A 12,580-nucleotide genomic window follows, 5' to 3' on the forward strand; every position below is an offset into this window, starting at 1 on the left:
GGATAAAGGAAGAACTAGCTCTGCAGATGTACAGAGGTGAGAGACAGAGACAGAGAGACAGACAGAGAGAAAGAGAGACAGAGAGAGAAAGAGAGAAGTTACAACAAAAGTGCATCCCAAGGCCAGCGATATAGCTCAGTGGCACAGTGCCTGCCTGGCAAGCACAAGATCCTGAGTTCAGTTCTTCCACCCCGCTAAAAAGGTACATACTGGTTCTGGGACAGGATATCGTGGGAGGTTGCACTAGCAAACCTCTTCACGGGGTCTCCTTTTTTTTCTGCCGCCCAGATCTCCTGGGACCTGGCAAGAAGTTGCTGAGTTATCCAGCACAGCCCTGGGATCCTGAAATTAGCAAGTCCTGCTGATTTCCCCAGCCAGCGTTCCACGCCCTATCTCTATCAGCACTAGCTTATCTAGCATGTTAAACACAGGTTCAAGCCCCAGCACTGAAAAACAAAATCATTAAGCAGATTAATTCGTTACTACAAGGTATCTAGGAGACCTAACTTTTTTCGCATAATTTTTGAGTTTAAAGACACGCAGGGACAGTGCTCATTGTCAGAATAGACACTAGGAACTCCTTGCCGTATTAACACAAATTTCAGTCAACGCCAGTGCTTTAGATCCGGGGCGGCTCAATCTCGGCCTAGGTGCTTGAGCCCCGCCCCGGAGCCTTGGACGGCTCTTGAGGTGCGTTGCTATGGAGACAGAGATGCCGCGCAGGCGCAGCTCGAGAAAGGGGAAACCGGCTGTAGACAAAAAGGTGGCCATTTTGACTCCGGGCAAGCGGGGTGGGACAGGCGCTGCCGAGCAACGGTTGACCAGTGTTAACCAAGTGACTGGTAAGTGGGGCCGGGAGAAGCAGGCGGCGCCATCCCGGGGGGATGCGGGGGGCGGGGAAGGGGGAGGGTGGGGTGGGGGGCGACAAAGAGGGGAAAGGCTCAGGAAAGTGAAGAGCAGCGGAACCCGGCATACAAGGGGAAGGGGCAGGCAGGGAGCTGGGGAGAAAGGAGGAGCCAGGAGCTAGGCGTGGCTACGAGGAGCGGGGCGGGCTGGGCAGAGGCGGAGCGCACAGCAGGCTGCGGAGCAGGCGGTCACCAGGCCTAGGAAAGGGGAGGTGAGAAGGTGAGAAGTGAAAGTTCCGATTCTAGGGGAGGGTGAGGGTCGAGAAGCCAGCGTGAAACGAGGAGGGCGCAGGGCGAGGAGAGATCAGCATGGAGGGGAAAGCTCAAGACAGCGGCGAGGAGAGAGCGCGGGGCGAAGACGCGGTCTCTTATGAAAAGGGTCGGGGTGAGGAGAAGTCGTCTCGCAAGGACGGTAAGGCCCGCGACGAGGAGAAATCTAGAGCAGAGGAGAGACCCCGAGAAGAGGAGAGATTGTGGGGTGAAGAGAGACCTCGAGGAGAGAAGAGATGGCGGGGCGAGGAGAGACCCCGATGGGAGAGATCGCGGGGCGAGGATAGACCCCGAGGAGAGGAGAGATGGCAGGCCGAGGAGAGACCCCCAGGAGAAGAGACTTCGCGGGGCGAGGAGACGCTCGGAGGAGAGAGATCGAAGGGTAAGGAGAGACCTCGAGGAATGGAGAGATCGCGGAGCGAGGAGAGACCCCGAGGAGAGGAGAGATCGTGGGACAAGGAGAGACTTCAAGGAGAGAGATCGCGGGGCGAGGAGAGACCTCGAGGAGAGGAGAGATTGCGGGACAAGGAGAGACTTCAAGGAGAGAGATCGCGGGGTGAGGAGAGACCTCGAGGAGAGGAGAGATCGTGGGACCAGGAGAGACTTCAAGGAGAGAGATCGCGGGGCGAGGAGAGACCTCGAGGAGAGGAGAGATCGCGGGACAAGGAGAGACTTCAAGGAGAGAGATCGCGGAGCGAGGAGAGACCCCGAGGAGAGGAGAGATCGTGGGACAAGGAGAGACTTCAAGGAGAGAGATCGCGGGGCGAGGAGAGACCTCGAGGAGAGGAGAGATCGCGGGACAAGGAGAGACTTCAAGGAGAGAGATCGCGGGGTGAGGAGAGACCCCGAGGAGAGGAGAGATCGTGGGACCAGGAGAGACTTCAAGGAGAGAGATCGCGGGGCGAGGAGAGACCCCGAGGAGAGGAGAGATCGTGGGACCAGGAGAGACTTCAAGGAGAGAGATCGCGGGGCGAGGAGAGACCTCGAGGAGAGGAGAGATCGTGGGACCAGGAGAGACTTCAAGGAGAGAGATCCCTGGGCGAGGAGAGACCTCGAGGAGAGAGGTTGAGGGGCAAGAAGAGACCCCGAGGGCAAAAGGGATCCTGGCGTGATGTGCGATCCCTGGGCGAAGACAAGGTCTTTCAGGAGACGGGCCGGGGTGAGGAGGGCAAGACCCATACAGAGCAGAGATCCAGAGGAGATGAGAAGTGCAGGCTAGAGCATAGATTCCAACGGGAGGAGAGACCGTTGGGAGAGGAAGAGAGAGGAAGAGAGAAACAGGAAGAGAGAAACAGAGTGGAAGAAAGGTCTCGAGGCTCAGAGAGGGTCTCTAAGGAGAAGCGGTCCGCCGTGGGGCTGGCTGGAGAGCAGCTCGCCCAAAAGCTGGGGAGTTCGCGGACCCGCAAAGAGCTTGGGGAGGGCAAAGGGAGGAAAAAGGGGAGCAAGCCCGGGGTGGAGCAGCGCACCCAAGGCCCGAGAAGGGGGCGGAAACAGGGAAAGGGACGAGGCGAGGAGAAAGCGCCGGACCGGGACCCAAGGGGCGGGAACGGGAGCAGGAAGCCGAGTAAAGCCCGGGCTCAGGCCGGGGCTGGAGCGAGGAGAAAGAAGCAGCACCAAGAGAAGCGGGGACGTGAAGCAAGGAGTGAACGGGGAGCCAGGCGCAGGAACAACGATGTGATCACGAATCGGAGCCGGACTAGGGAAAACAGGAGGGGCTCTGTCAAAGTGAAAAACAAACACCGAGACCGAATAAAGAGTAGGCAAAGAAAACCGAGAAGAGACAGAACAAGGAGCAGGAGCAGGGCCAGGTTAACGGAAGCGACCAGGAAGCAGGGTAAAAGTAGACGCAGGAGTCCAGGCGCGGCTAGGAGCCTTAGTAGTGGGAGGGCCAGAAGCAAGAGCAGGGGCGGGCTCAGGAGCAAAAGCCCGAGCCGGGCTAGCAGAAGGGGCGGGGTCAGGAGCAAGAGCGGGGGTGGGGCCAGGAAGAGGGGCGGGGTCAGGAGCAAGAGCAGGGGCGGGGCCAAGTTCCGGAGCAATGGAAGAAATCAGACCAGCAGGAGGGTTTTGACCCCTGCGTTTTCCAGGTTCTAGCTGCATAGTGCGCTGCCCAGCTATGTTCCCTACCGGTTTTGTGTGGCCAAGAGTACGAGTCCTGCGTGTGTTTTTGGCACTGCTGGCGGTACTACCGGCGTCGTCAAGCGAGTGGAAAGCCGGTGATTTTCAGGATTGCACCTGGCAGGTTGTTCTGAATAGGTTTGATAGGGTAGGTAACATCAGTGTGAGTGACCGCTTCTATGATCAAGAGCTCGTGGATACTGTGGACAGCGTATTCAGCATGCTGGTGGACTCGCCCATTGATCCGCAAGAGGTAAGGAGACCAGGATCAAACGAACTCACAGGGTCTTGAACTAGTGCCACTTGGCCCTGAACATTTCACTCACCTCTCCTTGCAGAAATACCTGGGCTTCCCTTACTACCTCAAAATCAGCTATTCCTGTGAGGGACAGGTGAGTCAGTTCTGTTAGTCTCGTGTCCCACCCTCCATCCAACCCTGGGGTAATTAGGGATTCATGAGTATCAAGCCTGTCACAGTGTGGATGCCTGTAACTTTCCAGCTGCTCAGGAACCTGAAGCAGGATTGCAAGTCCAGGGACAGTCTGGGCAACTTAGTGAGAACCTGTCTCAAAAAATAAAAGGGGCAGGGGCACAGTAGAGTGTTCACTGAGTTCAGTTTCCACTACTGAAAAGAAAAAGGCAGGTATGGTGGCACATGCCTGTCATCCCAGTGCTTGGGAGGCAGAGGGGTTCAAGATTAGCCTGGTCTACATAGTAGGTTCAAGGCCAGTCTGAATTACAGAGCAAGACCTGTCTCAAAAGAAAAAAAAAAAAAAAAAGGAGGGATCATCTATGTACAGTTCCTAGTATCTCTGTTCCCACATAATACCCACTCAAGTAAAGTGCTTTTTCTCTTTGGCCATATTTTTTGAGATATCCACGTACTATAACATTCAGCTTTTGCTTTATTTCGTGCTGATGGGGATGGAACCCATGGCTGAGGCCCTGGATTGGGTCCTGAGAGCTAGGAGTGGAAAGGAACACTAAGATTTACAGAATCCACTTACCTATCCTGGTTTTTGCCAGGCAAGTGCTCTACCATTGAGATACATCCTAGCTTCCAGTTTATCAATTTTAAATGTATAATTCAGTACTTTTTCATAAAACTTACAAAGGTGTACACCTATCATCACTATTTTATTGCACAATATTTGTAGCCCCAAAATAAACCTTGTACTTACTAACAGGCACTAATCATTTCAAGTCTCCTTCTCTCCAGCCCCTGGAGAGAACGAATCTACTTTCTTTCCCCACACACTTGCCTGTTAACGAATGTTCCATATATATAGAATCTTCTTTTTCAAAAAACAAAATATTCTTTTTCCTCTTCTTGCTGCTGCTCTTCTTTTCTTCCTTTTTTTTTTTTTTTTTTTTTTTTTTTTTGTCTTTTTCCTTTTTATCAGTACCTGGGATCGAACTCATGACTGCCTGCTTCCAAGGCAGGCGCTTATGCCACTGAGCTAAATCCCCAGCCCCCTTCTTTTCTTTCTTTTCTCCTTCTCCTTCTCCTTCTCCTTCTCCTTCTCCTCCTCCTTCTTCTTCTTCTTCTTCTTCTTCTTCTTCTTCTTCTTCTTCTTCTTCTTCTTCTTCTCCTTCTTCTTCTTCTCCTTCTTCTTTCTTCTTCTTCTTCTTGCCTTGATTTCTAGTGCAGGTTGGCCTTAAACTCACTATTAGGTCCAGGTGACCTCAAACTCACAGTGATCCTCCTGCCTCAGGTGTGTGCCATCATGTCTAGCTACATATAAATAGAATCTTACAATATGTACCTTTTAAAACCTCTTTTCACTTAGCATCTTTCAAAGCTCATTCATGTTGTAACATGCATCAGTGCTTCCTTTTTATGACTAAATAATGTTCTGTTATATGGACATGTCATATTTTGTTTGTCTATTATTAATTGGTGGACAGTTGAATTATTTCCACCTCTTCAGCTATTTTAAATAATGCTACTATAAACATTTAGGTATAAGGTTTTGTGTTTACGATTGTTTTCAATTATATTTGGCACATGCCCAAGAGAGGAACTTTTAGGTCAAATACTAACCCCATTTAATATTCATTTTTTTTTGACAAAGTCTCACTAGGTAGTCCAAACTGGCCTTGAACTCACTGAGTAGGCAGGCTGGATCTCAACTTGCAGCAATCCTCCTGCCTCAGTTTCCTTAAGGCTGAGGTCACAGGCATGTGCCATCACAACTGGTGGTCATTTAATTTTTGATTGTTTGTTTTGTACTGGGGATCCAGTCATTTAATTTTTAAAGGAATGCCAGACTGTGTTCCAAAGTAGCTGCTTCCTTTTATACACTTGATAGAAATGTATGCAAGTTTCTTTTTTTGTTTGTTTGTTTTTTTGCAGGTTCCAGTTTCTCTATAGTCTCACCAACACTTGTTACTACCACATTTTTAGTGCCCTCAAAGAGATACTTTATTTTGGTTTGGGCTTGTGTTTCTCTTATAATGATGTTGAACATCTTTTAATGTGCTTTTTGTCCATTTCTCTTTTGGAGAAATCTCTATTCAGATATTTTGCACATTTTTTTGAGATAATGTCTTGCTATGTGTTTCAGTATGGCCTTGAACTTGAAAAATCTTCCTGCCTCAGCCTCCTAAGTGCTGAGATTACAGGCACGTGCTACCACATCCAGCTTCTTTGCCCATTTTTAAGTTGGGTTATTGGTTCTTATTGTTGTAAAATTTTTTTTATATTTTGACACTAGTTCTTTATCAAATATATGGTTTGTGAATATTTTGTTTCATTCTGTAAGTTTTCTTTTCACTTTTTTTTTCTTTTTTTAGTACTGGGGATTGAACTCAAAATCTCATGTTTACCAGGCAGGTGCTTGTGCCACTGAGCTATATCTCTGGCCCTCTTTTCACTTTCTTGATATATCTTTTATTTTTTTGTTTTGATTTATTTTGTTTTTGCTTTTTGAGACAGGATCTTGCTCTGTAATTCAGAATGGTCTTTTAAACTTGCTATGTAGCACAGGCTAGCCTCAACTCACAGAGATCCTCCTGCCTCAGCCTCCCAAGTGCTGGGATAACAGGCATGTATCACTATTCCTGGCTTGATGTATCTTAAAGCAGTGAACCTCAGTCTTTTTGGTGCCAAAAAGTTTCATGAAAGACAGTTTGAGGGAGATGATGGGTGCCTGAGTGACAGGGAACCCTGAGAAGGCTCTGAGCAGAGGATGGGTGTGATCTGGCTCAGGCAGGAGCAGAAAGACAGTGAGGAGGCAGGAGATGGTAGTGGAAGGGCCAGGGTGGCAGTGGCCATAGTTGCCCTGGCAGGGAAGCAGTCCCCAGCGCCCAGCACCTGCTCCCTGTGACTGGAAACATTGCCTCAGGCCCAACAGCAGGTGGAGGAGGAAGGATAGAAAGGGTCCTTGGCAGAGTGCTCCTCAGGCTGCAGGGCCAGGCAAAGGTGGCAGAAGCTCTTAAATCTCTCTTCTTGGTCCTCCCAGCCCAGCTCCCAGGCCCCCTGCAGCCTTCTCTGGCAGAAAGCACTAAGCACCCTCTTGCTGCTGTTCCACACATGTGAAGGACCCTTCTGTTCCTCCTGCCACTGCCCTGGCCCAAGGGATAGGGTGGCAGTGGGACCTGGAAGCCACCATAAGGAAATACCTGTGGGCCATCTCCCCTCAGCCTTCCGAGGACCTGGTCCGAAGTGGCCACCTGGTGGGGCTGAAGCCCCTGGTGTTGGTCACCTTCCAGTCCTCTGTGAACTTCCACCGCTGGAAGATAGAGCAGCTGCAGATCAGGATGGAGGCGGCCCCCTTCCGCTACCCAGGTGGGTAGGAGCAGGGCCAGGGAGCCCCGAGCAGGGAGCAGGGCAGCACCCCAGTGCTCTCTCCCATCAGGGCTGTGCCTGGCGGAGGAGGTGTGTGTCATGAGCTGGTTCATGCCCATGCCCATCCGGAACGGTACTGTGGTTGTGAAGGTGGAGGTCTACAGCAATGGCGTGGGACCCTTCATTCCCAGTAAAAGGTACCCTTCTCCACGCTAGACGAGGGGCAGGCTCTGGGAGGAGTGCCTGCCCCTGCCCCCTCCCCCGCAGGTCCCCGGGGAGCCAGGGACACCAAAAGTGGGGAGTGTGGGGAGTGGGTTGGGAGCTGTATCTGAAACAGGACCTCCCCTGGACCTGCCTACACCTGCCACAGGTTCCATGTGAATATCAATGGTTTCCTCAAGAAGCAGCAGAACACCATCGAGTTCACGCTGGGATCAGAGGTGAGGGGCCATTTGGGCCTTGGGCTGGTCCCCTGATCACCCAAAGCAAGCAGCAGGTCCTGTCCATTCCCAAGCACTGTCTCCATGTTGGGCTAGGCGAGGAGATTTCCCAAGTGTGAAACCAGCTTCCATCTTTACAGTGACCCTAGGAGGAAATGCTCTCATGTACCCCTCTGTGTTTTTGACACAGAGGCTCCATAATGGATAAATTGTCCAGGCTGGGCTCAAACTAGTGATCTTCCTGTCTCTGCCTCTCAGAGTACTAGGGTTACAGACATAAATCAGCATGCCTGGCTTCGTATATCCTTTTTCAAGAACTCTAAGCTAAGACTCTAAAGGGAACCATATTTTTTTTTTAACCATCTTTCCGCATGCACATGTGGAAGGACGCCTCAAACCGTGTCTGCCTCCTGCACCACATTCTTTATCACTGTTCATGGGTTCAGTTATTGGTTCATTCAGCAATTCTGAACACGTTGTGGCATTGTGGAGACACAGTAGTGAGCACACAGTACCCAAACCGTGTCTCATACAGTTGACATTTCAGTGGGGGAGACAGACACCAAACTACCAGATATGAAAATTGAGTCCATTCACTGTAGATTAAAAGGTGGCTTTGGGTGGCTGAAGTAGGAGGACCCAAATTTGAGTCCAGCCTGAGTAACTTAGTGAGACCCTGTCTCAAAATTTTAAAATAAAAGCGCTGTGGATGTAGTTCAGTGTGAAGGGACTGAGTTCATAAAAATTCTAGTCCTAGGAGAAAAAATGTGTTAGTACAGAAGGAGACTAAGACATTTAACAGAATAGGCAAAGAAGTCTCCTCAAAGGTTGACCTTGATTAAAACCTCAGAGGGCAGAGCAGTCATATATTTACAAGATCCTCTCTTGCAGAGGGAACAGCCTGTGCAAAGGTCCCGAGGTCACATTATACTTGGTACATCTGAGAAGCAGGATGGAGGCCACAGGGCTGAAAAGAGTGGTAGGGAATGAGGTCAGGGAGATGACTGGAAGTGGTGGGGGACGCTGTGGTCAGGTGAGGACTTTGGCTTTTCCCTAAATGAGGGAGAGTTATGGGAAGGTTGGAGAATGCTGAGTAGCCTCCATGGCCTCCTCTGGCAGCTGTTTGACCTGGCACCCCAGTACTTCCTGAATGCCTCCTCACGGCCCCTGTGGTACACTCTGGATCAGTCGCCCGTGCTCATTCTGGGTGGCATTCCCAATGAGAAGGCCATCCTGCTGACCGATACCAACTTTGAGACCTTTTCTCTTGTGGAGGTGAGTGACACTAGGCTGGCAGGGACTTGGGGACTATTGAGGGATGTGGGACTCTGCCCCTGAATGAGGCCAGGGTCTGGGGCCACGAACTAGGACCCAAAGACTCACCATTCCCCCAGGGAGCATGAAGGGACCTCTACCTGCCAGGTGGCACAGATTCAAATTTTACTTTTGCCACTTCTGGACTGTAGGGCCTTGGGCAAGTCACTTTATGCAAGTGGTTTCTTTCGCCACTGATTTCAAATTTCATGGCACTATAGTCTGATAATATGCATGGGATCATTTCCATTCCTTTGAATTTTCTTAAGTGTGTTCCATGAGCTAGTATGTGGTCGATTTTGGAAAACATCCTGCGTGCAGCTCAAAGAATGTGTGTTCTCAGGTTATAGGGTGGGACACTCTAGACTTCTACTAAATCCATTTGTTCACAAGTTTTGTTCAGTTCTGATATTTCTTTGTTGATTTTTTGTCTAGTTTGTTTATTTGTGGGATATTGAGGGCTCCCATTACAATTGTATTATTGCGTATTTGATTTTTCTTGTCTGTTAATATTTGTTTTAAAACTGCTTTTTTTTTAATTTAAATTTTTTTTGTGTGTATGTCTTTTTCTTTTTTGTCGGTACCGCGGATCAAACTCACAACTGCCTGCTTGCAAGGCAGGTGCTTATGCCGCTGAGCTAAATCCCCAGCCCTTTAATATTTGTTTTATATAGTTGGGTACATTAATATTTGGTGCATATATATATTTATGATTGTTACCTCTTCTTCCTGAATTGTTCCTTTTACAAGGATGTAGTGACCTTCTTTATGTCTCTTTAATCAGTTGAAATCCCCTTTGTCTGTAAATAGAATAGCTACCCCTGATTTTTTTTTTTCATTCCTGTTTTATGGAGTATTGCTTTCTATCCTTAGACTTTCAGGCTATGGATTTCTTTTTGATTTTGAGACAGGGTCTTGCTACATAGTCCAGGCTGTTCTTGAACTTGCTATGTAGTCCAAATTTTGTGGTGATCCTCCTGCCTCACCTTTCTGGGTGCTGGCATTTACAGGCATGCACCACCACTCCCAGCTTGGATTTTGCTTCTTGATCTACTCTGTCAGTCTGTTTCTTTGATTGGTAAATTGAGATCATTACCATTGAAGGTTATAGCTGACATATATTGAGTTATCCTTGTCGTTATTTTCCTGTTATTGGCTCCCTTTCTTCCCACCTCTGTACTTGCTTTGCTGTAGATTCATTCTGTTGGGTTCATGGAGTTGGAGTCCTGGTTATCTCTTTCTAGAATGCCCTTCAGAAGATTCTGGCATGCTTGTTTGGTGGTTGTGAAGTTCTTATTCTTTGTCATAGAAGTATCTTATTTCTCTATAAATTTTGAAAGATAGTTTTGTGGGTACATCATTCTAGGCTGGAGGTTCTTTTCTTTTCTTTCTGGTCTTTTTGAGACAGCATTTTGCTATTCATTCAGTTCAGGCTGTCCTTGAGCTTACTTTGTAGCCCAGGCTGGTCTCAAACTTGCAAAGATCATCCTGCCTTGCCCACCACATCCAACTTGAAGGTTGTTTTCTTGTAGCATTTGAAATATTTCACTTTTTTTGCATCATCCAGCACCTGTTGATTTTTCATGTTACCTTGCTATTTTTAAGAAATTTTCCTTTTCATGGTCATTAACCACAATCCTGTCTTCTGTATCTGATATTCTTTTTTTTTTTTTTTTTTTTTTTTTTACCAGTACCAGGGATCGAACTCACGACCACACACTTGCAGGTGCTTATGTTGCTGAGCTAAATCCCCAGCCCTGTATCTAATATTCTGTCTTCAGATTGGCTCATTCTGCTGCACATACTTGCAGTGGAATTTTTAATCTGGATATCTGAATCTGTTTCATGGATTCCATTTCTTTTCTATGTTGGGCAGTCATGGTTTCCATCATTTTCCTAAGCTCTTCTTTTTTTTAAAATCAGTATCTTCTCTGGAGTCACTAACCATGTCATTCAGTATAGTCACATCTCTCTAGTTATCTGAGAGATTATTTCTGATTCAGTTTTTTTCTAGAGTCTCATTCATCTGCTTTGTTACTTCTGCTGTTACCACTTCAGAGAGTCCATGTGGGCGGCTTTTGAAGCCCACCTCATATACCTGTGGGTTTGCCTTTAGTAGGCTGAGAGTCTGAGATTGTATCCTAAGTGTCTTTTCATTTTCTATTTTTTTAGTTTAATTTCTGTGTGGATTCTTGTAAATTGCTTATGACAGGTAGCTTTCTGTTAATATTTAGAACACTTAGGAAATGCCTACTTCTTAGAAATGTCTTCCAGGTGTAGCTGGTTTTTGGGTTTTGAGTCTGTTGGAAGATCTTACCTCTTCAGTTTGTTAGAGATGAGAAATTGCTGCTTGTTTGGCCTAGTCCCTTTGACACTGTGCCACAGTATTTTAATGACCTTTTGTCAATCTCAGTCATGGAGTACCAGGACCAACAGTTGTTTAGAACAATTATGTCAGTTTTGGCTACAGTCCTAGCAATAGTGTCAAATACAGCCTAGAAAATGACAAACTGAGCTAACCTTTAATTTGCCACCTTTAACTGTATGAACTAGATTTGTAGTAATTTAACAAAATGTAAAACAAACCAGAAAATTATATGCAGTAAGTCCTAATGTGTCAATTTTGCCCTCAAGGGTTAAAATTTAAAGAGAATTAAGGAGAAAATAAAGAAGTGGAAGAAAAAGATTAGAAATAAGGTTGGAGGACAAAGGGGACCATGCCAACTTTGGGAAACTGGTGCAAAAGACTGAAGGAAAAGAGAGCTGGAAGAGATAAAAGGAAGAACAGAATAGAACAGAACCACACTTACGAAGAGGCTAGGAACCATATTTACACTTATATAAAAACAATGAAGGAGAAAGAGAGAGGAAACAAGAAAAAGAGACAGTCCACTTCCAGTATTCTCTCTGGTTTCACTAGTAGACAACCTCTGGAGACAGAGTTGCAAGTCATGCTTGCATGATCTAGTCCAGCAAGCCAGCAGTAGTTTTTTGGCAGGGTAGTGGATAATTTCAGCAGGCCTTCCCCATCCCCAGACACACTGGGCTTGCTGCCACCTGAGCAATTTCTATGACTCTGAGCCCAGCTGGCAGCTGCTAGATGGAACCAGCAGCAGTTCTGGGTTCTGAGTGAGCTGGCCCATCTCCAGCCAATCGCTCTTTCCCATGGGAGGACTAAGTCCTCTGCACTCACCTCCATCCAGTGCTCCTCCTCCACATCCACTGCTCCCCTCCACTGCTGCATCTCCCTGCAGAGGTCTTCAGGGTCTCCAGCCATCACTGTCACCGTGACTATGCACCTGCAGGTTTGAATGGCTCCTCTTGTGCATTGAGGAAGAAGACCAGATCCCTGTCTCAGGAAGAAGACACCGTTGGCTGCCTCCTCCTTCTTCATTGAAGTTTCTCTCTTCACTCTCTCTGTTGGCTTCAATTAGATTCTTCCTGGGTCCAGTGGGCCCTTCCCTCTTTCTTGTCTTCCTCATGATGCTATATTCCAGCATCTGCACAGCGACCATCAGAGAGGCTGTTTTCTCTGCTTCTTACTGCTCCTGAATCTTGGTCACAATGTAGAAAAGAACAAAAAAGAAGAGAAAAAGAAAAATAATGTCCACTTCAGGATGTGTCTTTGTTGTCCCTGGTAGACAGAGTGGGCAAACAGCCCAGATCCATGTTGATTAATCACAGCAAGCCAGTTTAGATTTATGGACAGATAATGGATAATCCCAGCAAGCCTGTACCCTTAATTC

The 12,580-nt window shown here is 47.8% G+C and overlaps 1 protein-coding gene across 15 annotated transcripts in view; it reads left to right on the top strand.

Annotated features, from left to right (window-relative positions):
• Positions 1–1,131: 1,131 nt before the first annotated feature.
• The window catches only part of Catsperg (cation channel sperm associated auxiliary subunit gamma), a 29,026-nt gene continuing 17,577 nt past the window's right edge, over positions 1,132–12,580 (top strand). For 10 of the 15 annotated variants that reach the window (XR_010048619.1, XM_013149881.2, XM_013149887.2 and 7 more), the window contains exons 1-6: positions 1,132–2,334; positions 3,260–3,543; positions 3,629–3,682; positions 6,755–7,080; positions 7,451–7,520; positions 8,640–8,795. Coding sequence is in view for 14 of the 15 variants with exons in the window: in XM_013149881.2 (XP_013005335.2) it covers positions 1,215–2,334; positions 3,260–3,543; positions 3,629–3,682; positions 6,755–7,080; positions 7,451–7,520; positions 8,640–8,795 (2,010 nt within the window). In the remaining variant the exon portion in view is untranslated. Of the gene's footprint in view, positions 2,335–3,259; positions 3,544–3,628; positions 3,683–6,754; positions 7,081–7,150; positions 7,278–7,450; positions 7,521–8,639; positions 8,796–12,580 lie in introns of all 15 variants that reach the window. The other 5 variants (XM_003467146.4, XM_063252681.1, XM_063252684.1 and 2 more) reach the window with 4 other exon arrangements.

The sequence above is a fragment of the Cavia porcellus genome, unplaced genomic scaffold, assembly GCF_034190915.1.
Source record: "Cavia porcellus strain 051 isolate PalLab524CR breed Dunkin Hartley unplaced genomic scaffold, mCavPor4.1 scaffold_7, whole genome shotgun sequence".
NCBI lineage: Eukaryota > Metazoa > Chordata > Mammalia > Rodentia > Caviidae > Cavia > Cavia porcellus.